The 27423-nt window shown below is 37.2% G+C and overlaps 2 protein-coding genes across 3 annotated transcripts in view; one reads left to right on the top strand and one right to left on the bottom strand.

Annotated features, from left to right (window-relative positions):
- LOC106082189 (transcription factor IIIB 90 kDa subunit) overlaps positions 1–27423 on the top strand; it is a 135111-nt gene that overhangs the window by 41277 nt on the left and 66411 nt on the right. The window lies entirely within an intron of this gene.
- Positions 1–27423, bottom strand: part of LOC106082188 (BTB/POZ domain-containing protein 6-B) — an 86124-nt gene that overhangs the window by 32760 nt on the left and 25941 nt on the right. For both annotated transcript variants that reach the window (XM_059362356.1, XM_059362355.1), the window contains exon 2: positions 15814–16365. In XM_059362356.1, the coding sequence (XP_059218339.1) occupies positions 15814–16249 (436 nt within the window). In that variant the 5' untranslated portion in view covers positions 16250–16365. The remainder of the gene's footprint in view (positions 1–15813; positions 16366–27423) is intronic.

Raw genomic sequence — 27423 nt, forward strand, 5'->3', positions numbered from 1 at the left:
ATGATACTAGAGTGTCAGTGAAATTTTCTCTAAAGACAAAATTTCAGTGAAATTTTCTCTAAAGACAAAATTTCAGTGAAATTTTCTCTAAAGACAAAATTTCAGTGAAATTTTCTCTAAAGACAAAATTTCAGTGAAATTTTCTCTAAAGATAAAATTTCAGTGAAATTTTCTCTAAAGACAAAATTTCAGTGAAATTTTCTCTAAAGACAAAATTTCAGTGAAATTTTCTCTAAAGACAAAATTTCAGTGAAATTTTCTCTAAAGACAAAATTTCAGTGAAATTTTCTCTAAAGACAAAATTTCAGTGAAATTTTCTCTAAAGACAAAATTTTAGTGAAATTTTCTCTAAAGACAAAATTTCAGTGAAATTTTCTCTAAAGACAAAATTTCAGTGAAATTTTCTCTAAGCCAATACTTCAGTGAAATTTTGTCTAAAGACAAAATTTCAGTGAAATTTTCTCTAAAGACAAAATTTCAGTGAAATTTTCTCTAAAGACAAAATTTCAGTGAAATTTTCTCTAAAGACAAAATTTCTATGAAATTTTCTCTAAAGACAAAATTTCTATGAAATTTTCTCTAAAGACAAAATTTCAGTGAAATTTTCTCTTAAGACAAAATTTCAGTGAAATTTTCTCTAAAGACAAAATTTCAGTGAAATTTTCTCTTAAGACAAAATTTCAGTGAAATTTTCTCTAAAGACAAAATTTCAGTGAAATTTTCTCTAAAGACAAAATTTCAGTGAAATTTTCTCTAAAGACAAAATTTCAGTGAAATTTTCTCTAAAGACAAAATTTCAGTGAAATTTTCTCTAAAGACAAAATTTCAGTGAAATTTTCTCTAAAGACAAAATTTCAGTGAAATTTTCTCTAAAGACAAAATTTCAGTGAAATTTTCTCTAAAGACAAAATTTCAGTGAAATTTTCTCTAAAGACAAAATTTCAGTGAAATTTTCTCTAAAGACAAAATTTCAGTGAAATTTTCTCTAAAGACAAAATTTCAGTGAAATTTTATCTAAAGACAAAAAATTTTAGTGAAACATATGAAACATAATATCGGAAGAGGGCGGACCCTCCCCCTTACCCTAAAAGTACTACTCAATAATAAAAGTGTACCGATCGGCACAATATGGGACTCAAATGAAAGGTATTCAGGGGTAGAGTACGAATTTCATATTAAAAATTGGGTCCAAGTAAATGGGAGGGGGTGGCGCCCCAACCCCAAAACCCCCTAAAATAGGTTTTTTGGCCGATCATGACAACATGGGACTCAAATGAAAGGTATTCGGGAGTAGATTGTGAATTTTGTCGGGAAGAAGAAATGGGTTTAATAATCTGTTTATTTCGAAAGGGGGCGGACCCTCCCCGTTACCCAAAAACACCACCCAAAACTAAAAGTGGACCAATCGGAACAATATGGGTATTAAATGAATGGTATTGGTGAGTAGAATACGAATATAGTATTTAAACCAAGTACCCATCGGGCCGCACCAACCCTAAAATTCCCCCAAACAAACATATTGGACGTTCATGTCAATATGGGGCTCAAATTAAAGGCATTCGGAAGTAGATTACGAATCTGGCATACAAAATCAGATCGAAGTATAGGGGGTCACCCTATCCCAAAAACGACTCAAATGGGCATAAGACCCTTCATGACTATATGGGACTCGGTTTGTTTGTTTGTTCCGTAGAATCAAAAACGGCTGAACCAATTTTTGTGTGGAAGGAAACATAGGCTATATAATTTTTAGATTAACCCCCTTACCCCAAAAACGCCACCCAAATATAAAAGTGGACCGATAGGCACAATATGGGTATTAAATGAAAAGTATTCGACAGTAGATTACAAATATGGCATACAAAATTAGGTGCAAGTAATGGGAAGTCGCCCCACCCACAAATGGCCATATTACCCTACCCTGTCTATATGGGGCTCAAATGAAAGGTATTTGGGAGTAGATTATGAATATGACATTATGGCGTTCAAGTCTGCGTGGCGCTTTTCCTTCCAAAAATTAGTAAAATAGGTTGTTTGACCCATTATGACAATGGGGGGCTCTAATGAAAGGTATTTGAGAGTAGACAACGAATTTGATATCCAATTTTGGAGCCAAGTGTTTGGGGGTACGCCCTAAAGCACCCCCTAAACTGAACTTCATTTTCGATTATGGCAATATGGGGCTCAAATTAACGGTATTTGGGAGTAAATAACGAATTTGATACCTTTTTTTAAGGCAAAGTGCCGGTGGCCGCCCCATCCCCAAAACACCCTTCAAACGGTTCATACTTACCAACCATGGCAATATATGGGGCTCAAATTAAAGAGGTTTGAGAGTGGTGCACGAATTTGATAAACTTTTTTGAGTCGAATTGTCGGAGCAACCATCCCTCCCCATCCCTCGTTCGAAATCTTTTTTTGCACTCTCACACTCAAAAGAAAACAGGTTTCTATTGTTGGGGTCGGTTGCCTCGGGGGCCATCCAAAATCCGCCAAATTTGATATCCAATTGAAAATTCATGTTTTGGGTAACTGCCGCACCCGAAAATACCTCCCTATTATATAAAAGCTATTTCATGTGGAACTTGATTGATTTTTGGGAAATTGATACTCTTTTTCGGGACAATGACCCTGGGGTCCATCTCACCCTCAAGCAGAACTTATTTACCGCTCATGCCATTATGGGGCTCATATTAAATGTATTTGAAAGTAGAGCACGAAGCGTATATTTACTTTAAGTGCCAAGTGTTTGGTTGGCCACCCACCCCTGAAATATCCCCGAAACTGGAAACATTTACCAGGACTCAAAAGAAAGGCATTTGAGAGTTAAAATTTACCCAGCAACTGAGTAGGGGCAAACTTCTCACACATCAATGAAAGTTTCCCGAAAAAAGTTTAAACTCAATGATAAGGGACTTTTTTATGTAACCGAGTCCGAATGGCGTGCCGCAGTGCTACACCTTTTTGGGGAGAATTTTTTACATGACCATGCATGGCATGGTACCTCGGAAATGTCGCCAGCATTAAGAGGGGCTAGGGGGCAGGCGTTCAGTGGCCCCACCCTAAAAAGATATCAGAGAGTTAAAGAAGGCGCAACGGAGCGGGCCCGGTTCGGCTAGTTGTTTCTAAAGACAAAATTTTAGCCAAATCTTTTCTAAAGATAAAATTGTCATGAAATTTTCACTCAAGACAAAATTTCCATAAAATTTTCTCTAAAGAAAAAATTTCAGTGAAATTTTCTCTAAATACAAAATTTTATTAAAATTTCTCTAAAGACAAAATTTCAGTGTAATTTTCTCTAAAGACAAAATTTTCCTAAAATTTTTTCTGAAAACAAAATTAACTTTAAATTTTTTTAAAGACAAAATATCCATAATATTTTTTTTTAAAAAAATATTTCCATGAATTTTTCATAAGCGCCAATATTTCCATGAAATGTTTGTTAAATACAAAATTTCCATTAATTTTTTTACGATATTAAGACAAAATGTCCATGAAGTTTTCATGAAATTTTTATGACAACAAAATTTTCTTGAAATTTTCTCTTAAGACAAATTTTTGCAATTTTCTCCATAGACAAAATATCTGTAAAAATTTCTTTAGCGGCAAAATTTCCTTAAAATTTTTCCAAAAGACAAAAATTATATATTCTCTCAATAGCAAATTCAAATTAAATGTTTAAGATAATATTCTTTTCCAATTTATGTACCTTGTCATTTGAGCTGTGCGTCGAACGTTCACTTTATTCTACACTCGGTAACTTGAGCACTTCTTCATTTATCGAAATGATGCCATGGTATTAAGATCAAAAATGCTGGCTTGGCTACAATGCGACCTTAGGCTTCTGTACGGTTATTTTGCATTTATGTCAATATAGCTTCTCTTGAACATAATTCACCTGCATAAGAAATTTCGTAACCATAAACTGCTTGCTTTTGCTTAGATGGCCTAGAATTTCCCTTCCGACAGAACCAGCCAAGATTACAAACCAAGTGTATAATTGGTGCTGCGAAAGAAAACCTTAACCCAATTCCAGGTCTGGGGAAATAATGCTAATACCTACCTCACACAATTGTTTATTTTTTTCTTAAAAGCTTATCAAAGAGAAAAACAATAGCTTGACTATGAAAATTAAATGATGATAATTAAATCACACTTTGTAGTCGTGTCGGATTTATAAACAAAACAAGAGAGCACAAAAAAACAAAATAAACATCAAAAAATAATACAAAAAAAAAATAATACAAAAAAAGGCAGCTAAATTATTTTGGCCATTATGCTGATCAAAAAACGGCAATATCAAATGCATGCAAAAAGCCAGCCCAGCTGCTAGGCTGCCTACCTGACTGCCTGTCGTCGATCCGTCATTGGGGAGTATGGTCAAGTTTAAATCAATTTGTACTCAATTATAAATGCGCGAGTACCAACCAACAAAAGATTTATTTGATAGCTATGAAATGGGCAGTTTTTTTTCATCTTCATTGTATGAGACATTTTTTTCTTTTAAATATTTTTATTACTATAGCAACAAATACATATCGTTAACATATCGTTCTTAAGCTTTTGAATCGAATTCGCTATAGAAAGTAATTATTTTTATAAACCAATTAGTTCCATATTTTGTTTATATACTTTAAACTTCAAAAAATATAGTATTTTAAATCCAGTATTTCAAGTCATGAGTAATGTTATAGCCTAATATAAAAAATAAATGAAGGCATCAAAAAACAGCAAAATATCAGATTTTGACATTTATCAAACAAAAACCTGGATGTCATAAAATGATTTTTAAATGTATGCATCGTATAATCGTAACAAAAACCAAAATCAAAATAGAAATATATACACAATTTATGGGTAAAAATAGATGCAAGGAATTTTTATATTTTTTCCAAAGACAAAAATAAATGAAATTTTTCATGGAAATTTTTTCTTGAGTGAAAATTTTATTGAAATTTCGTCTTTAGAGAAAATTTCATGGAAATTTTGTCTTTAGAGAAAATTTTATGGAAATTTTGTCTTTAGAGAAAATTTTATGGAAATTTTGTCTTTAGAGAAAATTTCATGGAAATTTTGTCTTTAGAGAAAATTTCATGGAAATTTTGTCTTAAAAGAAAATTTCATGGAAATTTTGTCTTAGAGAAAATTTCAGGGAAATTTCGTCTTTAGAGAAAATTTCATGGAAATTTTGTCTTTAGAGAATATTTCATTGAAATTTTGTCTTTAGAGAAAATTTCATGGAAATTTTGTCTTTAGAGAAAATTTCATGGAAATTTTGTCTTAAGAGAAAATTTCATGGAAATTTTGTCTTTAGGGAAAATTTCATGGAAAATTTGTTTTTAGAGAAAATTTCATGGAAATTTTGTCTTTAGAGAAAATTTCACTAAAAATTTGTCTTTAAAGAAAATTTCACTAAAAATTTGTCTTTAGAGAAAACTTCACTAAAAATTTGTCTTTAGAGAAAATTTCATGGAAATTTTGTCTTTAGCGAAAATTTCATGGAAATTTTGTCTTTAGAGAAAATTTTATGAAAATTTTGTCATTAGAGGAAATTTCACTGAAATTTTGTCATTAGAGAAAATTTCATAGAAATTTTGTCTTTAGAGAAAATTTCATAGAATTTTGTCTTCAGCGAAAATTTCCATGAAATTTTGTCTCTAGAGAAAATTTAATGGAAATTTTGTCTTTAGAAAAAATTTCACGAAAATTTTGTCTTGAGAGAAAATTTCATGGAAATTTTGTCTTTAGAGAAAATTTCATGGGAATTTTGTCTTTAGAGAAAATTTCATGGGAATTTTGTCTTTAGAGAAAATTTCATGGAAATTTTGTCTTTAGAGAAAATTTCATGGAAATTTTGTCTCTAGAGAAAATTTCATGGAAATTTTGTCTCTAGAAAAAATTTTATGGAAATTTTGTCTTTAGGGAAAATTTATGAAAATTTTGTATTTAGAGAAAATTTCGTGGAAATTTTGTCTTTAGTGAAAATTTAATGGAAATTTTGTGTTCAGAGAAAATTTCTTGGATGTTTGGTTTCAGAGCAAATTATATGGAAATTTTGTTTTTAGAGAAAATTTCAATCAAAATTTTGTCTCAAGAAGGATAGGTTAGGTTGAAAAGGATGGTGCGGTTATTATTCTACTATGGACCTAAACCTAAGCCAGGAAACGGCTTGTTGTGCGCTTTAAATACCAAAAAGTAACCTTGATAAAAAAAATTTTATGTTAGAAATTTTGTGGTACTTACAAAATCCTTAATTGTGTTCCATACCACTCCCTAGGTTGGTTTATGTCTGGTATTGTGTCCCCACCTGAGCACCGGTGTCTTTTAGCCGGGAAAGCCGGGCAATGACATAGGATCCGCCGCACGGATTTTGCATAAGTAAGCTCGTAGTCCTATATGTCCCTTTATAATACCAAGAGCTGTACTGACCTTCTTACTTCCTTTCAGTAATAACCTCGTCTTATCACCATCCGTATCACCCCATAGGGATTTTCCCGTCCTACCCACTGTTTCGCTGTTCCACAGTGTAACATTCGCGTTCGTCGCCCACGCCCCTAACTTGGACTGCGTCGACCCAAAAGTCTTCGGATTAACCAAGATTAGTGACGGCAGTCCTCGGGCCTTCACTGCCAAATCTTCTGCTATTTTATTCCCTCTTATTCCGTTATGGCCCCGTAATCAAACGATGCGGATTTTGTCATCCTCAGAGAAGGCGTTAACCTCCTTACACTGCAAGACTGTTCTTGAAATTACCGTCCTGGTTGTTATTGCCTTATGGTCTTTTTACTGTTCGTAAAGATGTTCACACTCGACGTCCTCGCGTTAGCACCATACCTCCTTACACATTTCCTGAACGCCCGGATCTCTACCTCTAGGACCGTTTTATGGTCAGGCGGTCTAAAACAGATCTCTGTCTCTGGGTTCTTACATGATCTTAACATGATTTTTCAGATGTCAATACAAGGGTTCCGTCCAACCAAGACTGTGAAGCTGGCAGCAGTGCCTCGCACTCGCCCTCAAGTGTCGTCTCAGGTATCCGATTGGAAACATTTCCCTTTCCTTCAGTTTCCTATCTTCGCCTCAATTATACCGCGATGGCATAAGCTGCTCCCATCCTCAATCCATTCTCCCATCGCCTTAAGTCTCATAGCCGCAGTGGCTGCCCCACATTTAATCTGTATGTCTATGGGTCGGATATCTAGAATAGTCTTCAGTGCCCTAGTAGGCGTGATCCTCATCGCTCTGCCTTACGCTCTGAACTTATGTTGCATTTTTTCTCCATAGCAGTCCACCAAACTACTGAGGCGTAAGTAAGTATTGTTCTAATCACGCTCCTGTAGAGCCAGTGGACTATCGTCAGATTCAGGTCCCATTTCGAGCCTACGGCCCGTCTACATAGTGCCCAACATCTGTGAGCCTCCTAAGTATGCTCCTGAATGCGATCACACCTAAGCATTTGACCTTGACAGATAATGAAATCGTCTTATTGATGAAACGTGGTGCGTTAAATTGGCCCACCTTCGTCTTCCTCGTGGATAGGCATATTTTAGTCTGCTCTGGGTTAACATTGAGACTCCTGGGTCTAGTCCATTCATATGCCATATGCAAGACCTTTTCGGACCTTCTGCATAGCTCGTTCGGATCTTTACCTCCTATAAGTATTATAAACCCGTCTGCGTAGCAGACGGGTTCAAATCCCTCCTTAGTCAGCATCCGTAATAGGTCATTTATGGTGGTCACCCATAGAAGTGGCGATAAAATGCCACATGGAATGGCATTTTAATCATGAAATGGCAGTTCTTACTGAAGAAAAATGTCAAAATAGCGGCAATAAATGTGGCTTCGTTTGCTTCCCCATCGGTCTACTTTTGTAGCATCCTTGAAAAAACCCTGTAGTTCCGACACTGACACGTAGACTCAAAAAACTTTACTGCTTTTACCTCTCCTAATGTCGCGATCTACATGTACTGTTAAAGGGCGAGGCATGACCCTAATACTTGGTTCCTAATATTAATATCAGATTCCTACTCTACTGTCACAGACCTTTTAAATAATTCGCATACAGTCCCGATCTTCTATTGGAGGGTTTTGTATTTGTCTCAAATATTAATACAAGATTCGTAGTCTACTCCCAAAGGCCTTTCATTTGAGACCCATTTTCCGCCTTTTAAAATATTTATGTACAATGAACATTGTACATTAACCCTCCCCCTTACCTTAATTTTGAAAACGTTTTGTATGCAAATTTATGACTACATAAAAACAAGGTTTTTTACAACAAATATGGGGTAAGGTGGCATCCTGGGGGAGCGCCCCACCCGAACGGACATGTTATCCGATTGATACAATATGGAATTCTAATGAAAGGTCTTTGGCAGTAGAGTACGAATGTTATAATAAAATTTGGCTCAATGTGTTTGTAGGACCCCCTAATGGCTAAAAATGGACATGTTAGTCGCTACCCCCCAAAAAAAACCTGAAACGAGCATATAAGCCGATAAAAACATTATTGCATTCTAATGAAAGATCATTGGGAGTAATGTAGGATACGGCTAGAAAAATATGGGGTATAGTCTCGTCGACCCCACAACTTCCACAGAAATCGTTACTTGCAATCTTTTAGTCTATCAGCATGTTTTGCATTATTCAGACAGTGAACAGTTATGAAGGACTTGCAAAGAGCTTCAACTTTAGATTGGACCACATGATTTTGAAGCTTTCAGAGTCCCCAATTTGTGACCACCAGTCATCCGTTGCCTTTCAGTCATTGTTTTCAAGATTTTGCTTACATTCAGCTGAAGTCATCTTCACAGATTCCAATAGTCCTGGAATATATAAGATAATTCCTAACCTTGCAAGTTCGTCTGTCCTTTAATTCCTTGGTATATCTCTCTAACCCGGCACTCAAAACAGGCAAATTTTGAACAAAGACCTCCGGCCGATACACAATACAGTGAGAGGGTAATTTGATATGGCCAGTTCCAATTTTCATTGGCTGTATCAAGTATTTTGACACTGTACTTTGTATCACAAAGTGGTTTGGACAATGTTTAGTTCACCTTGCCTGGCATTGTATCAAGTTTAACACAGTGTACGTATTCGCCGCTCGACCAAAAAAAGAGCTCCCTTAACTTCACAGCTGTGGCCGCAGTTATTTGTCAAGCCAAAATGTCCAGTGTAGCACTAAAATCAGTGCCACCTGGGAGCCACAGTGGTGCATAGGTTAGCATGCTCGCCTCTGGCAGCCAAACGCCCGGGTTCTATTCCCACCGGCGAGAACACCTTAAAACAATTTTCAGCGGTGGTTAACCCCTCACCAAATGCTGGCAACATTTGTGAGTACCTCAGCCATATTCATGTTCTCAACAAAGAGATGTCACTTTTCAGTGACAAGCCGTTCGGACTCGGCATACAACAGGAGCTTAAATTTGAATCTGGCAGCAATAAGTTGATAATGTAAGAAGTTAGTTTCCCTTTTATTTGTTCCATAATGGGATGTTTGGGGAACACTAAACTAAGTGACTAAAATCAGTGCATTCGATGGTGTCGTCCTTAGCGCTGTATTGTATCCAGTTTAACACAGTGTCCGCCTGACTAAAGAGAAAACTCCCTTGACTTCACAGCTGTGGTCGCAGTAATATGTCTTGCAAAAATGTCCGGACGCAATAAGTATAGCATTAAATTCAGTGCATTCGATGTTGTCTTCCTTAGCGCTGCTGAGGATTTCGGCATCTTGGGGGAGCGCCCCACCCAAACGGGCATGTTAATAGATTGGGATAATATGGATATCAAATGAAAGGTGTTTGAAAGTAGAATACGAATTTGATAAAAGATTTTGACGCCAAGAGTCTGGAAGCCTCATAAAAGACATCTAGGTATAGCCCATAAGTGTGTATAAGGGGGTTATACCAACTCAATCCTCAAGCCATTTTTGGCTACTTGAGCCCTTAAAAGTCTTATTATTTCGCCAATTAGCTTTCTTCAATATTTTTCACATATAAACTGAGCTACATTTTAATCACAATCCATTTTGGATTTAATTAGAAACCAAGGTTCGGCCTATGGCGTTTTTTGAAACCATATTTTTGCCGGTCTCTGTACTATCTGCACTTACTTAAGTACACAGTGGATAATTTGCATTCTTTGTTTTATTTTTGTTTTTATTTCTAAACCTCAAACACAAATTGCACGCATTTTTACTTTGGTTTTTGTGTTGTTTTAGCCATTTTTAAGACTACACCACAGCATTTTACTGTTTTTCGATAGAGCCACGTTTATTTAGTTTTTGGTCAGCCATCTGTCTGTTGATCGGTCTGTATGTCTGCTATTTATTATTTTTTTTTGTTCGCATTTTTTTCTTGTTGATTTTTATTTTTGTATATTTTGACTTCCTTATTTTTGTTGTTTTTTCTTTTATTATTTGATTGCTTGTATGTTGAACTTGAAATATTTGTTTGCTGGTTGCTGTTGTTGTTGTTGTTACTTCGCTTTTATGAACGAAGGTTTTTGTTTTCTTTGCTTCGGCGTTGGTTTCTTTTATTAAAGCCAAGTCTTTCTCATCGTGGCGTTACCTGATAGTTGAAAACGAGTTGCCACTGACTGACTGCTACGGTACATGAACACCGCATTGATGATTTTCAGTACGCCGCGATGTTGAAGATACTCGCAAATTGGGGAATGGCTGGTCTTAAGGCATGTTTGCATGGGAGGCTTGTATGTGACTGCGATGACGGAATTGTTGGTGCATGAAAAACAAAAGTGACAAACAGAGGCGTGGTTAAATTTGTATACCCGCAACTTTAGAATGAGGGTACCACATATCAAATTATAGATCTCACCCACCAAAAGTGTATATAAATTGCTGGATGGTCTTAACTTTCTAAGATGTTCTTATCATGACCGTCTAAATTTTCTAAACGAATAAAGATTTTGTCATTCGATTTGTACTTTATTCCCATATAGCTTTCATTAGAATCACATCGCAATGGGCCTTACTATGCCATAGGGGAGTCAGATTTGTACTCTGATCTCAAATAACTTTCATTTCAAGCTCACATTGTCCTGAAGGGTCTAAAAGTCAATTAGGGCTGTTACGAGCAGGGCTGAGGAGTCGGAGTCTTGAATTCGGATTCTCTCGAAATTTCTTCGGACTCCGACTTCGGACAAAATAGAAAAATAATTACAAAAAGAAAATAAAATTTTTGTTTGTTTCTCTTTCGAGACAAGCTCAATGATCGGAGATGCAACACACACCAACCACTATGGGACGCGTTTCGTCTTTGGTTAGAAGACTTTACAACCATATAAGGTGTGATGGTTTCAAGGGCCTTGCATTGGTATGTTGTCTTTGAATCGTATTAATAGCGAAAACGCATCTATGATACAATTACCACTTTAACCACGCTCGACAACCCTGTCTATTAGCTGTACTTTTCCCAATGCATGTATTTTTGTGTAATGACAGCCATTCTGTCTGTGGCAAATTACACTTCTTCCGCACTACAGATGATTTTGTGCATCTGTTGGAAGTTGTATTGATGATTTCGAACGCTAGACAAAGGCAACGGCTCTCGCCTTTGCTCCGTGTGTCCAGGTTCGAATCCCGGCCGGGCTCTGCCGATTTTTTTTTCATTTCCAAGTTTTTGCCTGTTAGGGCAAAAAAAAAATTTTAATGATTTTCGCCCTAACAGACAAAAAAGTTGAAAATGAAAGAAATTCGGTAGAGCCCGGCCGGGATTCGAACCTGGACACAATACTATACATGAACCAACTTAGATTACTTTTCGTATTTATAGCGCACAACAACCCGATTACTGGCTTAGGTAAATGCCCATAGTGGCATAGGGCGGATTAATATCCTCACCCTCTTTTCAACCTAACCTAACTTACTCTGATCCTAAATACCTTTCATTTGAGTCCAATATCGTCGCAATCAATCCATATATCTTCGGGTTTGGTTGGTTTTAGAGGTATAAGCGGCCATCTAGTAGCCAAATTTTTATATAAATGTCGTACTCAATTGCCAAATACTTTTTGAGTTGAGAGATGGTTGGTTTTTACAGGCGCCTCTAAATACTTGCTCTCAAATTTGGACTAAATGTGTACTCTGGTTTCGAAAGCCGTTTTATTTAAATACCATATTGCTCCGATCAGTCTACTTCTTCGTTTAAGGTTTTTTTTTTTTGAGGAGGGGAGTGCCCCTTAAAACTTAGCCCAAATTTTGGTATACGATTAATTTTCTATTCCCTAATATCCTCCATTGTCCCGATACATGTCCGTTTGGAGGGCTTTTGGGCTCTAGAATCCTTCCTGAGACTTGACCTCAAAATTTTGGTACAAGATTTGTATTCAACTCCAAATAACTTTCTTTTTATTTACTTTGTTTAGCTGGGATTTTGGAGTAAGGGTGAGCGTCCTCTTCTCTCCAAATATCAGAATATTATTACATCTTAACCTTTTCAAGAATTTTTACTAAATTTTGTATGTATACTCACAAACGATTGATATTCAAATATCGGTCTTTACATATGGCAAACAGGGCTGCGAAGTCGAGCTACAACTTCGTAAAGATTAATCGACTCCAACTCCGGTGTCAACTCCGAGCACTTCATTTTTTTACACAAAACAAAAAAAAAACCGATGTGCTTTTATAGCAAAACAAAAAAATAACCCTGCATCAAATGCAACAAAGCTCTAAAACAGTTTCCAGAAATCTCACTGCTAAGAATTTTGAAAAATTCTTTGTTCGATTTTTTCAGCTATAAAAAATTGTACACTTTCGATAAGCCAATTTTCTCCAAAAACATAACCCTGTTTGACGGGGAAATTATTTTTACAAGTTTTATTCGGCCGCTTTATGCCAATCCAAATTTCGTAAGATAACCTCTTTCCTATCTAGAACTAGAATTCTTCTAAGACAGTTCTTTTCTTGGGTATTTTTCTACCCCATTGTAGTTAATGGGTCTACCCATATTCGTCTATCCGTTCAAAAGATAGCCGAAATCACGATATAGTTCGAACCAAAGGCCTGCAAAAACCTATTCATTGTTGACTGTTACTGCTGAACTCGTGAACGCTGAACGCTGAACCCACATGAAGTTGTATTTCAAGCCTACTGAAGAGTAAAACAAACAAGTTGCTGTTGAGTAGATAACTTTGAATTCATCGCCGCCAGAGTGAGATATGAGAAATTACTCGCTGTATATAAAATCGTCTCGCTATCACTTTCAAAAGATGAACTGATCACACAAATTGTTTCTAAACTGTTTGTTTTCTCATATTAAAAAAACCAGACCTGCGTGTTTACCCATGCTCAACCACGTTGCCTTCGTACGAAAGCAGACGACAAGAAAAATACTTTATCTGAAGCAAAAGCTATCCGAATACATACACATACAACGTGGACCTACTGAAACTGAATCAATATCTCTTTTTGCTGAAGGGCTCTTTTTATACCCTCCACCACAGGATGGGGGTATACTAATTTCGTTATTCTGTTTGTAACACCTCGAAATATGCGTCTAAGACTGTTTGTTTTCTCATATAAAAAAAAAACAGACGTGCGTGTTTACCCATGCTTTTGGCAAATCAACCACGTTGCCTTCGTACGAAAGCAGACGACAAGAAAAATACTTTATCTGAAGCAAAAGCTATCCGAATACATACACATACAACGTGGACCTACTGAAACTGAATCAATATCTCTTTTTGCTGAAGGGCTCTTTTTATACCCTCCACCACAGGATGGGGGTATACTAATTTCGTTATTCTGTTTGTAACACCTCGAAATATGCGTCTAAGACGCCATAAAGTATATATATTCTTGATCGTCATGTCATTTTAAGTCGATCTAGCCATGTCCGTCCGTCCGTCTGTCTGTCGAAAGCACGATAACTTTCGAAGGAGTAAAGCTAGACGCATGATATTTTGCACAAATACTTTTTATTAGTGTATGTCGGTTAGGATTGTAAATGGGCCAAATCGTTCCATGTTTTGATATAGCTGCCATATAAACCGATCTTGGGTCGTGATTTCTTGAGCTTATAGAGAGCGCAATTCTTATACGATTTAACTGAAATTTTGCACGTCGTGTTTTGGTAGCACTTCCAACAACTACGCTAGGTTTGGTTTAAATCGGTCCATGTTTTCATATAGCTGCCATATAAAACGATCTTAGGTCTTGACTTCTTGAGCCTTTAGAGGGCGCAAATCTCGTCCGATTTAACTGACGTAGTGTTCTGGTAGCACTTCCATCAACTACGATTAGTATGGTTTTAATCGGTCCATGTAGCTGCCATATAAACCGATATTTGGTCTTGACTACTTGAGCCTCTAGATGGCACAATTCTCGTCCGATTTGGCTGAAATTTTGCACGTAGTGCTTTGGTTGCACTTCCAACAACTGTGTTTAGTATGATTCAAATCTTGGATCTTGACTTCATGAGCCAATAGAGCGCGCAATTCTCATTTGATTTGGCTGAAATTTTGCATAAGGTGTTTTGATATGACTTTTAATAACTGTGCTAGGTATGGCGTAAATCGGTATAGAACCTGATATAGCTGCCATATAAACCGATCTGGGATTTTGACTTCTTAACCTCTAGAGGGCGGAATTCTCACCCGATTTTGCAGAAATTTTGTACAACGGCTTCTCTCATGACTTTCAATATCTTATATGGTCGGGATCGATCAATAGCTTGATACAGCTCCCATATAAACCTATCTCTCGATTTTGCTTCTTGAGCCCCTACAAGGCGCACTTCTTATCCGAATGAACTGAAATATTACACAATGACTTCTACAATGTTCAGCATTTATTTATGTCCGAATCGGACTACAACTTGATATAGCTCCAATAGCATAACAGTTCTTATTCAATATTCTATGTTTGTCTAAAATCAGATACCGCACATAGAACTCGACAAATGCGATCAATGGTGGAGGGTATATAAGATTCGGCCCGGCCGAACTTAGCACGATCTTACTTGTTTTACATTCACTCATCTCGTTGTCTTCGTGTTTTATTTTCTGTTTTACTCAGTTCTCACTTGTCTCATACAATGTTGTATTTTTCAACGAAGAGTACAGTTCATTCAGCTTTCAATTACATTTTTAATTTATGCAATTAAAAAATTAATTGGATGTTTCGAAAATTTCAATAATTTTTTTATTGGATCAATTAAAAAAAATTGAAAATTTGAAATAATTCAATAATTTTTTTTAATTAGATCAAAAAATTATTTAAAAATTATAAAAAATGTCAATCACCTTTTTTAATTGAATATGCTATTTATTTTAATTGAAAAATTTTTCAATCGCCTATTTCAAAAACTGTGATTGATATTATCATTTTCGTGATTGAAGCAGTTTCAATTAAAAAATTAATTGGATCAATTAATTTGGTAATTGAAACCGATTTTTATTTTTTTCTGTGTACGTACGTCAACTATACACCTGGCACTGTGTCTTTTCTTTTAACCTACAGTGCCATTTGACCGTTCGTAGCACCTTCACCAATCTGTTTCTCTCTTTACGCACACTTGCTGACGCCCTTGTTGTTTAACGAGTTTCTTGACCTTTACTTTAATGTGTTTGTAACGTGATTTCCTATAAACAGCAAATTTTATGTTAATATAATTGTTAATATTAACATATTCATGCTATGGTTAACAATGGTTTTGTTAAAGCCAAATGGCAACATAACCTAGGTCTCATAAAAGTACCGCTTATCTTTCTTTTAGTTGCTTTTTTCGTTTGTTTTTTAAATTTAAACACTACATAGCAGCAAACAAGTTTGGTAAATGTAGAACTTACTGTTTCTTCTTATGATAATTAAGGGCTGTATGTTGTTGTTGTTGTTGTGATAATTTATAACTTCTTGATTTTGTACATCGATTGCTCCGTTGCGATCAGCTCCGACTGCGTTACGGTTATTTTCATTTTCATTGTCATTGCCATTGCCATTAACACCTCCTCCTCCGCCAAGATCCAATTCATAGTTGTGATTGTAGGCACTGCCCCAATGTTCATTGAAATCGTCTTCGTCCAGCGTTAACAAATGATCCAATATCTGTACGCCACGTTCCAGTGGGGCATGGAATTTATTGATTAAATTTGAGATCTTCAGATTGAGGCTGTTCTCTGAATCGGAATTTTCCGAATCACTCGACTCTGACAATACAATATTGGCCCAATAGAACAAGTGTCTGCCCAAATGACTGCTAAAGTGATTGGCAAATGCTTCGATCATCTTTCTAAAGCCAAAGTGGTATGCAACAACTTCATCATCATCATGATCAAAGGCGGAATTTAAAGAGGGTCAATGGTTACATTGGTGAGAGATGGTAATATTTCTTTGTTCTTATTCTGCAATTACAAAAAAAAAAAAATGGAAAACATTTTATAAAACAGTTTTTTCTGGTATAGGTATTGTACTCTTTCTTAGTCTATTATAAAAAAATCAATTCTGATTAAAGGTAGGATCAGATTAGCCAAATGTTTGACCCAATTTGTTTTATAATTTTTGCCCAAAATATGTCAAAATTGTATATTCTTGAGTTTGTATTCCCATTAGACACATCTATTCGACACATTTTGTTTGTTCAAAAACCAATCAAATAGGGGTAACCATTAGATCAAAACTACTAAAAAGGCATTAAGTTCGGCCGGGCCGCCACCTCGGCTATATATGTAAACCCCCTTTCGTCATAATACGGTGAATATTGGATAACTTATGCATCCAAATTCGGCACGGACATTGAGTGATCTAATAAATATCTAAATTTTGTAGAATAAAATATTGGCTTTTTTAGCAGCTATATTCAAATATAAACCGATCTGAACCATACAGGACACGGATGCCGAAAAGCCTACCATAAGTCACTGCGTCAAATTTCAACGAAATCGGATAATAAATGCGCTTTTTATAGGGCCAATCGGGAGACCTTTCTATATGGCACCCTTAACCAAATCTGGACAAGGATATAATAATAATAGATTTTTTTATAACTCCACTACTATATACGTAGTTATATCTTAATATGGGCTAGTCTCGATCATATTTTATTCATGCCCCGAGAACTCAAGTAAAATTTCCAGACAATAAATCTGCTTTTCATGGGATTAAGACCCTAAATTGGAAGATCGGTCTATATGACAGCTATATCCACATAGTCTGATCTGACCCATATTTAGGGCGGATGTCGGATGAAGTCTGTTTTTCATGGGATTAAGACCCTAAATTGGAAGATCGGTCTATATGACAGCTATATCCACATAGTCTGATCTGACCCATATTTAGGGCTGATGTCGGGAGGGTAAAAACAACTCACTATTTCAAATTTCAGCGGAATCGGATAAAAAAATAAAACTTTCATGGGCTTCAGACCCTTTATCGACAGTTCGGTCTATATGACAGCTCTATCTTAATATAGTCTGATCTGACTCATATGTGGGTCGGATATCAGGAAGCTCAAAACATCTCACTGTTTCAAATTTCAGCGAAATCGGGTAATAAATAAAGCTTTTATGGGCTTCAGCCCCTTATATGGTCTATATGGGAGCTATATCTAAATATAGTTCGATCTGAACCATGTTTGGGTCAGATGTCGGGAAGCCTTAAACTACTCACTGTTGCAAATTTCAGCAAAATCAGATAAAAAACAAGTAAAAGCGTGCTACTTGGCCATGGATCGCATTTATCGAGTTCTTTTCCCGGCATCTCTTCTTAGGCAAAAAAAGGATATAAGAAAAGATTTGCTCTGATATTAGAGCGATATCAAGATATGGTCCGGTTTGGACCACAATTAAATTATATGTTGGAGACCTGTGTAAAATGTCAGCCAATTCGAATAAGAATTGCGCCCTTTATGGGCTCAAGAAGTAAAATAGAGATATCGATTTATATGGGAGCTGTATCGGGCTATATACCGATTCAGACCATAATAAACACGTATGTTAATGGTCATGAGAGAATCCGTCGTACAAAATTTCAGGCAAATCGGATAATAATTGCGACCTCTAGAGGCTCAAGAAGTCAAGATCCCAGATCGGTTTATATGGCAGCTATATCAGGTTATGAACCGATTTGAACCATATTTGGCACAGTTGTGGGATATCATAACAAAATACTACGTGCCAAAATTCATTCAAATTGGATAAGAATTGCGCCCTCTAGAGGCTCAAGAAGTCAAGACCCAAGATCGGTTTATATGACAGCTATATAAGGTTATGGACCGATTTGAACCATACTTGGCACAGTTGTTGGATATAATAACAAAACATGTCGTGCAAAATTTCATTCCAATCGGATAAGAATTGCGCACTCTAGAGGCTCAAGAAGTCAAGACCCAAGATCGGTTTATATGGCAGCTATATCAAAACATGGACCGATATGGCCCATTTACAATACCAACCGACCTACACTAATAAGAAGTATTTGTGCAAAATTTCAAGCGGCTAGCTTTACTCCTTCGGAAGTTAGCGTGCTTTCGACAGACAGACGGACGGACGGACATGGCTAGATCGACATAAAATTTCACGACGATCAAGAATATATATACTTTATGGGGTCTCAGACGAATATTTCGAGTAGTTACAATCAGAATGACGAAATTAGTATACCCCCCATCTTATGGTGGAGGGTATAATAAAGCATTTTATCGGCAGATCGGTCTATATAGCAGTTATACCCAAATATGGTCCGATTCGTCCCGTTCAAGAACTTAACCAGCGTGCATCAATAAGACGTATCTGTGCCAAATTTCAGCTCACTATCTCAATTTTTGAAGGCTGTAGAGTGAATACAACAGACGGACGGACAGGCGGATAGACGGACAGACACAAAATGCAAATTTTGCCCATTAACATTCCACTAAGGAACGTGGGCAAACTCCTCACATATCAATAAGTGCAGTCCGATTCAAGTTTAAGCTTAATGATAAGGGGTCTCCTTTTTATAGCCGAGTCCGAACGGCGTGCCGCAGGGCGACACCTCTTTGGAAAGAAGTTTTACATGGCATAGTACCTCACAAATGTTGCCAGCATTAGAAAAGAAAAAACACCGCAGAAAATTTTTTTCTGATGGTCTCGCCAGGATTCCAACCCAGACATTCAGCATCATAGGCGGACATGCTAACCTCTGCACTACGGTGGGCTCCAGACTCACGGACATCGTTAAATCGTCTTAGTATTTTACGGCGATCCGAAATATATATACTTTGCAGGGTCGGAAATTGATATTTCGATGTGTTGCAAACGGAATGACTAAATGAATATACCCCCTATCCTATGGTGGTGGGTATAAAAAGGCTTTTAATTTGCCCTACATTCGATTGCATGTAAAATTTGTGTTTCCTTGTTTGATTGTAAAGTTTTTTTGTAAGATCAAACAAGGAAACACAAATTTACATGCAATCGAATATAGGGCAAATAAATAGCTTTTTTTTTATCTAATGGTTAATGCTATTTGATTGGTTTTTGGACAAACAAAATGTGTCAAATAAATGTGTCTAATGTGAATACAAAATCAAGAATGTATGAATTTGACATATTTTGGCTAAAAATTATTAAACAAGTTGGGTCAAATATTTGACTAATGTGAACGTAGCTTAAGTTTCGGTTTCTGTTGTGACCTAGTATGCCTTTGTGCCTTAAAAACTTAAATGTCTCATGTTTCTGCTTCTAAATTACTCCTCAAATAATTTTTGTTTCTTCCTCCCTTCTCCATATAACAGTGGAATTTACATCGTTATGATAATCACAGTGGTAATTTTCCTTAACATCACCTTATTTTATGCATTGTATGACCCCAAGTAAACCATAATTGACAACGCATTTACTATGAGTATTTTTTTTTTTCAACAAATTGCTTCCAGTATTACAACATTCGAAAATTTCTCACCATTGTCTCAGAGAAATCTTCGTTTTAATAATTATAGCCTTGCACAAGTTGGTGACGCTTTTGTTTTTCCTGTTATTTGTTGTATAATATTGTAAAAAAATTGTAACAAATTTCCGGAAAACAAATAATTTTATATATTATCCAACATTTGTTTTTCTGTCTTTAAAACGTTTTTTGTAAATATAGTTTATATTTAAATTTCATTCACTTAAGAGTCAAAATTTAATTTATTAAAATCAAGTTCAATTATAGTTATTTATGAATATTATTAAATACTAGCTGAACCGGGCCCGCTCCGCTGCGCCTTCCTTTACTTTACTTCATATGGAACAAAATTATCCTTTGAATATTTATTTTCGACAATTAAAGAGCTTTTAGTGAAATTCCATGCAACGAAAATAGTATAGGCATATCGCTTGACTAACAATATAACAAAGGAAGGGCCTTTATCTGTAATGATCTTTATTGGAACACGAATTCGCTCGGAGAGTTTAAAGCCATCCTAAAAAGACTTTATTTCCGCCCGATAATCTCATGATGTTCGATTTAGAAGTGTTTTGGGGGTTGAGGTGGTCCCCTAGGCACTTGGTCCTGAAAAAAATATCAGCATCGTGCTCTTGTCCCAAATACAATTTATGTAAACACCATATTGCCATTGGTTTAAGTAGAGTTTATAGGATGAGGCGTCTCCCAAACACTTGGCCCCAAACCTGGTTTTACCCTTTGGCGTGTTTTTGGGGAAAGAGTGGTGCCCCAAATACATGGTACCACATTTGGATATTCGTATTCTACTCCCAAATATCTTTATTTGAGCCCCATATTGCGGTGGTCAGTAAATAATTGCTGTGTGTGGTCTATTTTGGGAATGGGGTAGGTTAGGTTAGGTTGAAAAGAGGGTGCAGATATTAATCCGCCCCATGCCACTATGGACATACACCTAAGCCAGTAATCGGCTTGTTGTGCGCTCTAAAAACTATAAAGTAAACTCTGAAAAGAAAATTTTAAGTTAGGAATTCCGTGCTACTTACAAAATCCTTAATTGTTTTCAATGGAAATGGGGTATATGCCATGAAAATTGTACATCAAGTTCGTGCTCTACTCCCCAATACCTTTCATATGAGCCCAACATTGACATGGTCGGTAAATATGCCCGATTTAGGGGTGTTTTGGGGAGTGGGGTAGTCCCCCAAACACTAAGCCCTTAAAATATTTCAGCATCGTGCTATATTCTCATGTATCATGTATCTGAACCCCATATTGGTATTGGCCTCCAACTTAGGTGTCAAATTCGTTTTCTACTCTCAAACACCTTTCATTTAAACCCCTCATTCCAAAAGTCAGCAAATATGTCCGGTTTGGGGTATGGGCCCCAAAAACTATAAATATCGAGCTCGACCGTCTTGAAGACCCAAATAGGCTTGGTGAGCAAATACGTCCTATTTTGGGGGTTGTTATGGCGGTGAGACGTCCCCTAGACAGTTGGTCCCGAATGTTGATATCAGATTCGTGGTCTACTCTCGTGGTCTGGTCGGCAAACATGACCTGTTTGCGGGTGTTTTGGAGGATGGGGCTGCCACTCATTGACTTGGCCTTAAAAGTAAACATCATATTCGTGTTCTACTTTAAAATACCTCTTATTTGAGCCCCATATTGCAATGGTCAACAAAAACATCCTATATGGGTGGTGTTATGGGGGTGGGGTAGCCCCATAGACACTTTCCCGAATATTAATGTCAAAGAGGGGCATAGTAGGGAAAGCAATTAAATATTTTATACAATAAGTAGCGCTGAATTCCTGATTATATTTCTAAAGATACATTTTCAATGAAATTTTCTATTTTCTATTTCTACAAAATTTCAATGAAATTTTCTCTTAAGACAAAACATCTGTGAGCCTTATCAGTACGCTCCCGAATGTGGCACAACCCGTTCAGTTTCCTGTCAAAGGTCACATATTTGACCTGTCAGATATTGAAATCTTTCTGTTGTCTCCCAGACCCTTCGATTACCCTTAAAGATTGTGTAGATTGTTCTGGAAGGAAACATAGGCTATATAATTTTTTGATATCGGAAGGGGGCGGACCCTAACCCAAAAACACAACCCAAAATCAAAAGTGGACCGATCGGGACAATATGGAAGTCAAATGAAAGGTATTGGTGCTAAAAATGGGGTTAAAGTACTCAGGGTAGCTCTAACTTTAAAACTCCTCCAAGCAGACAAATTGATAAATAAGTTAATATGGGACTCAAATGAAAGATATTCGGGAGTGGATTACGGATATGGCAAAAAATTAAGACCATGTAATGGGAGGTGTCCTCATCCCCAAAATGGGCATATTAGCCGTCCTTAACTATATGGGACTCAAATGAAATCAATTTGGGAGTAGTATAAAAAAAAATGATATAAAAATTTGTGTTAAAGTATCTAGGTGGCGCTCAATCTCTTTAAAACACCTCAAATAGATTATTTGACCCATAATGACAATATGGGACTCAAATGAAACGTATTTGGAAGTATTGTAGAACAGGAATCCAGTTGTAGAGCCAAGTGACTCAAAGCACCCCCTAAACTGAACTTGTTTCCCTTCCCTTGTTGTTGGGAACAAAGAACGAAGTTGATACCTATTTTTAGGGCAAAATGGTGAGTGCCAGCCCCAGCCCAAAATGGCCTCCAAAACATACATATTTATTGACCATGGCAATTTTGCTCTCTACAGCTTCTGACATATCAATGAGTGCTATCTGATTCAAATTTAAGCTCAATGATAAAGGTGTCCATCGATACCACGGGAAGCTTAGCTGAATGCTACCGGGCGCACTAGGGCGCCTCGGTAGCCGAGTTAGTAGCGTGCTTGGGTTATCAGTGCAGGGGTCGTGGGTTCGATTCATGCCAGAAGCCTTGGTCTGTAGCTACTGGACTTACAATGGACTTAAAATTGTCTAAGTGAGTCTGTAAAGGACTGCCAATCTTACCTACGGATGATGGAAAGCTTCGTTTTTATGCGGAGTAGCAGCAGTCAGCGATTTTCTAGAGGAGAGTCTCAGTGAGGAGTCAGGTGGCACTGGCTCTTAATATACTGAGTGCCAAAGGCGAGTTATTGGCGCCTTCAAATAACCAATGGTCAACAATGGCTGGGGTCGAGCGTTGGATTTTGGAGCAAGCGGCTCGCCACAACGAGGTATACATGCAATACCACAAAACACGTGCGGTTGGGGAGCTAGGCCAGTAACCCGCCCCCGGAAAACTATGAGAACTACTATGAGAAACAAAGGAATAGTAAAAACGGACGCCCCTAACGTTAACGACCCACGCAAACGAAAAAAGGACCATGATTTGCGGATCTGAATCTGGAATGTCCGCCCTCTTTATAGAGAAGGTGCAGTATACGCGCTGGCGGATACATTAGAGAAGTACAAGGCAGATATTACAGTCTTACTGGAAATGCGATGGACTAGGAATGGTGTCACTACAACACCAAACGCCGACCAACTATACTATAGCTACCATAACACGAGGCATGAATTTGGCTGTGGATTTGTGGTTAATCGGAGACTGAAACACCTTGTCTCCAGCTTTACTCCGGTGTATGAGAGGCTAGCTAAAATCCGCATAAAAGCCAAATTCTTCAACATCAGCCTTTTTTGTGCCCATGCCCCTACGGAAGTCAAAGACCAGCAGACCAAGGATATTTTCTACGAGCACCTAGAGATAAAATATGACCGCTGCCCCGCCCATGATATTAAAATCGTTCTGGAAGATTTTAAAGCGAAGATAGGCAAGGAAGACTTTTTGGTCCCTAAGTCGGAAAGTTTAGCCTCCATGAGATAACGTCTAGTAATGGGTTGACGCTGATAGATTTCGCCGCGGCAAAAAACATGGTAGTTAGTAGCAACAGATTTCAACATAAAAATATTCACAAAGCCACATGGCTGTCACCTGATCAAAACACGAGGAACCAAATTGATCACGTTGTGATAGATGGAAGGCATTCATCCAGCGTGTTAGGTGTACGATCGGTCCGTGGAGCGAATATAAGTTCGGATCATTACCTTGTTGCAGCAAAGGTTCGCACCCGTTTGAACATGGCGAGGAAAGTACGAACTGATACTGCGCGGAAGCTGGACATTGGAAAGCTGCAAACAAAACAGATGGCAGCGGCATACTCCACTCGACTGACCCAACTGCTCGATGAAAGCACTCCAAGTCAGAATGAGGTCCAAGTAGCAGTGACCCGACGAAAGAATAACAAGGCAGCAGGCGCCAACGGGTTACCCACTGCACTGAGTTTGGTATCCCCTCAAAATTGATATGACTCTGCAGGATGACACTTGCTGATACGCGCTCCTCAGCAAGAATAGGAAAGAATCTCTCCGAACCATTTAATACCAAACAAGGTTTCAGATAAGGAGACAACCTATCGTGTGATCACTTTAATATCCTATTGGAGAAGATTATACGAGATGCAGATGTGAATAGATATGGCACAGTAATCACAAGAGAACACATGCTACTCGCCTATGCCGACGACATCGATATCATAGGTCGGTCACCGTAAGTAGTAACTGCAGCCTTTGAAAGAATCGAAAGTAAACGGAGATACGACGAAATGGATGGTTTCAATTCCCATAAAGCCTTGCACAACCGAGCAGATAAAGAAAATGGAAAAAGTTGGGAACCAAAACTTTGAGATAGTCAGTAACTTTATCTACCTCGGCATCGCCGTAACCGATACGAATGACACCAATTTTGGGGTAAAGCGAAGAATAGCACTGGCAAACATATGCTACTTTGGACTAAGTAAGCAGTTTAGAAACAAGGCCACCTCTCGACAGACGAAGCTTACACTATACAAGACACTGATACTACCCGTGCTGTTATATGGTTCTGAAGCATGGGTACTTGTGAAAGCAGATAAGGCAGTGCTTGGAGTATTTCAGAGAAGGATTCTTCTAAATATATATGGACAAGTTTGCATTAATGGAGAATATAGGCGACGTATGAACCACGAGCTGTATGACGACGGTAGCATAGTTACACACATCAAAATAAATACAACGGCTGCGTTGGTTAGGTCATGTTGTCAGAATGGATGAAGACGCTCCAGCAAAGAAGTCTTTTGAAGGCAAACACGGTGATATACGCAAACCGGGAAGACCAAAAGCCCAATAGTCAAGATCAAGTTGTGGGAGATACCACGAAACTTGGAGTCAGATATTTTAGAATGAGCGCAGAAGATCGAGGCGCTTGGAACGCTATTCTACGTTCGGCTAGTGGAACAAATTTTCTGTCATAGCCAATTAAACAAACAAACAACGATAAAGAATTTCCGTTTTATAGCCGAGTCCAAAGAGCGTCTCGCAATGCGACAGCTCTATGGGGAGAAGTTTTTAAACAACTTTTATGCATGGCATAGTACCTCACAAATGTGGGGATAGCCATCACTTACACTTTTCAATGTTCTCACCAGGATTTGAACCCACAAGCCTAGCATCTATGGCGGACGAATTCAGTATCCATATCCGTGACGAAATGTCCCCATCTTAAAACTCTACCTAAACAGGACTTAAATATCGGTCATTGCAATATAGGGCTCAAAGAAAAGGTATAAGAGCATTAAAGATGGCGCTGCGGAGTGGGCTCAGTTCAGATAGTATTTCTAGAAAACTAAGATATCCGCACAGAAAGATCTAGTCAGTCTATAAATAGTGTTTTGGCACGCAATACAAAGTTTAGCCGTTGTTTTATGACCAAATGTCTCTCCGATAGGTCTATTCATGGACTTAGTACCGACTAAAATTTTCCATAAAAAATTGGAAGTGTTTTTATCCATTTCACAGATACAGAAGAATTTTGAGAAACTTTCGATTTGAAGCCACAGTCAGGTTTTTTTTCTTCCACCATTCTTTTATTTCTTTAAAAAAAAAAACTAATTTTCTGAATGTTGTCATAGCGTGGTGGAAAAAAAGCTTCTCCCTCCGGAAATTGACCAACTCAACCTTTGAGGTAATTTTCTTTTTCCTATTACATTTCATGTTTAGTTAGGTCATGTTCAAATTTGACGGTACTGCTTCAAAGAAATATTTCCCCCAAATTAGCTTCCGGTAGCACATTTAATTGTTGTCTATCTACCTCAACTCTGTTGCCAAAGTATGTTTTTGTTACGCCTCATAATTCCACTTGAGACACGTCAAATTGCTGACCCAAAGCATATTTTCGCTCTGGGTCATAAAATTGGGTTACTACGTAGACACTCTGCTCCACTTTCGGTTAAAACAACAGCCAATATAGTTTTGAGTACTTGTATGAATGTTTTGTCACTAGTGTCCATAGTGTTGGGCTAAACTCATGCAGGTGTCTTAATAATGATGTATTTGTGTGATATCTACTCATTATAATGTTTGCTAAACCATTGAACCAAGATACATTGCATAACTAATCGTATCTCTCTAATGTTTTCATCGTCATACTCGTAGCTTAGGTGACGATCGGGTGGGTATAAAAATTATGGTTGTCTAAACTTATCAATGCTTAGTAAAAAGATGACCATTGTGTGATATGACAATATGAAAGGTAGCTTACAGCGCACAATGGGCTCAATGACCAGTTTTTGAGGTAAAAAGCCCATTTTTGAACTTAGCAATCGTCAAAAACCTAGATGGCAACTCTGTATTTAGAAATGATCTGGGGAAGTTGTCGGTAGTTGTTGTTTTAAATTGTTTGGGTTTTGAACCAAATTTAAAACAAAAACCTAAATATTGGGTTGCCCAAAAAGTAATTGCGGATTTTTCATATAGTCGGCGTTGACAAATTTTTTCACAGCTTGTGACTCTGTAAATGCATTCTTTCTTCTGCCAGTTATCAGCTGTTACTTTATGATTGCTTTAGAAAAAAAGTGTAAAAAAAGTATATTTGATTAAAGTTCATTCTAAGTTTTCTTAAAACTGCATTTACTTTCTTTTAAAAAATCCGCAATTACTTTTTGGGCAACCCAATATATATAGATATAATGCTCCTACAGAGATTCAATTAAAAAAAGTACGAATGCTTGGTAAATTATTATTGTAGACTATAATTTTGGGTTGTAAAGTGTATCGCGTTTTGTATGAAGTTTTCGTAATTTTCCTCGTGTTTCCTGGAGCACAACTTTGTTCGTCCGACCTAGTGTATACTTCGGCAGAAAGGTAATTTTGTCTACTTTCATGTTTATAGGGATTTAAGAGACCGAATTTGCCCTAACTAGGGAAATAAAGTCAATGTTTAGATTTAGCTCCCATATAAACCGATCTCAGAATTGATTTCTGCAGGTTGCAATTATTATTCGAATTGCCTGACTTATCTGATGATCGTCAACATCCAATTCAGGTATGGTTTAAATCGGCCCATAACCTAAAATAGCTCCCATATAAACCGATATCCCGATTATACTTCTTGAGCCCATAGAGGTATAATTTTTTTTCGATGTGGATGATCATTTCTGCTATTACCTAAAACATCCTAGCCAAGTATGACCTGAATCGATGCA

Source organism: Stomoxys calcitrans, chromosome 2 (assembly GCF_963082655.1).
Source record: "Stomoxys calcitrans chromosome 2, idStoCalc2.1, whole genome shotgun sequence".
NCBI classification, from domain to species: domain Eukaryota; kingdom Metazoa; phylum Arthropoda; class Insecta; order Diptera; family Muscidae; genus Stomoxys; species Stomoxys calcitrans.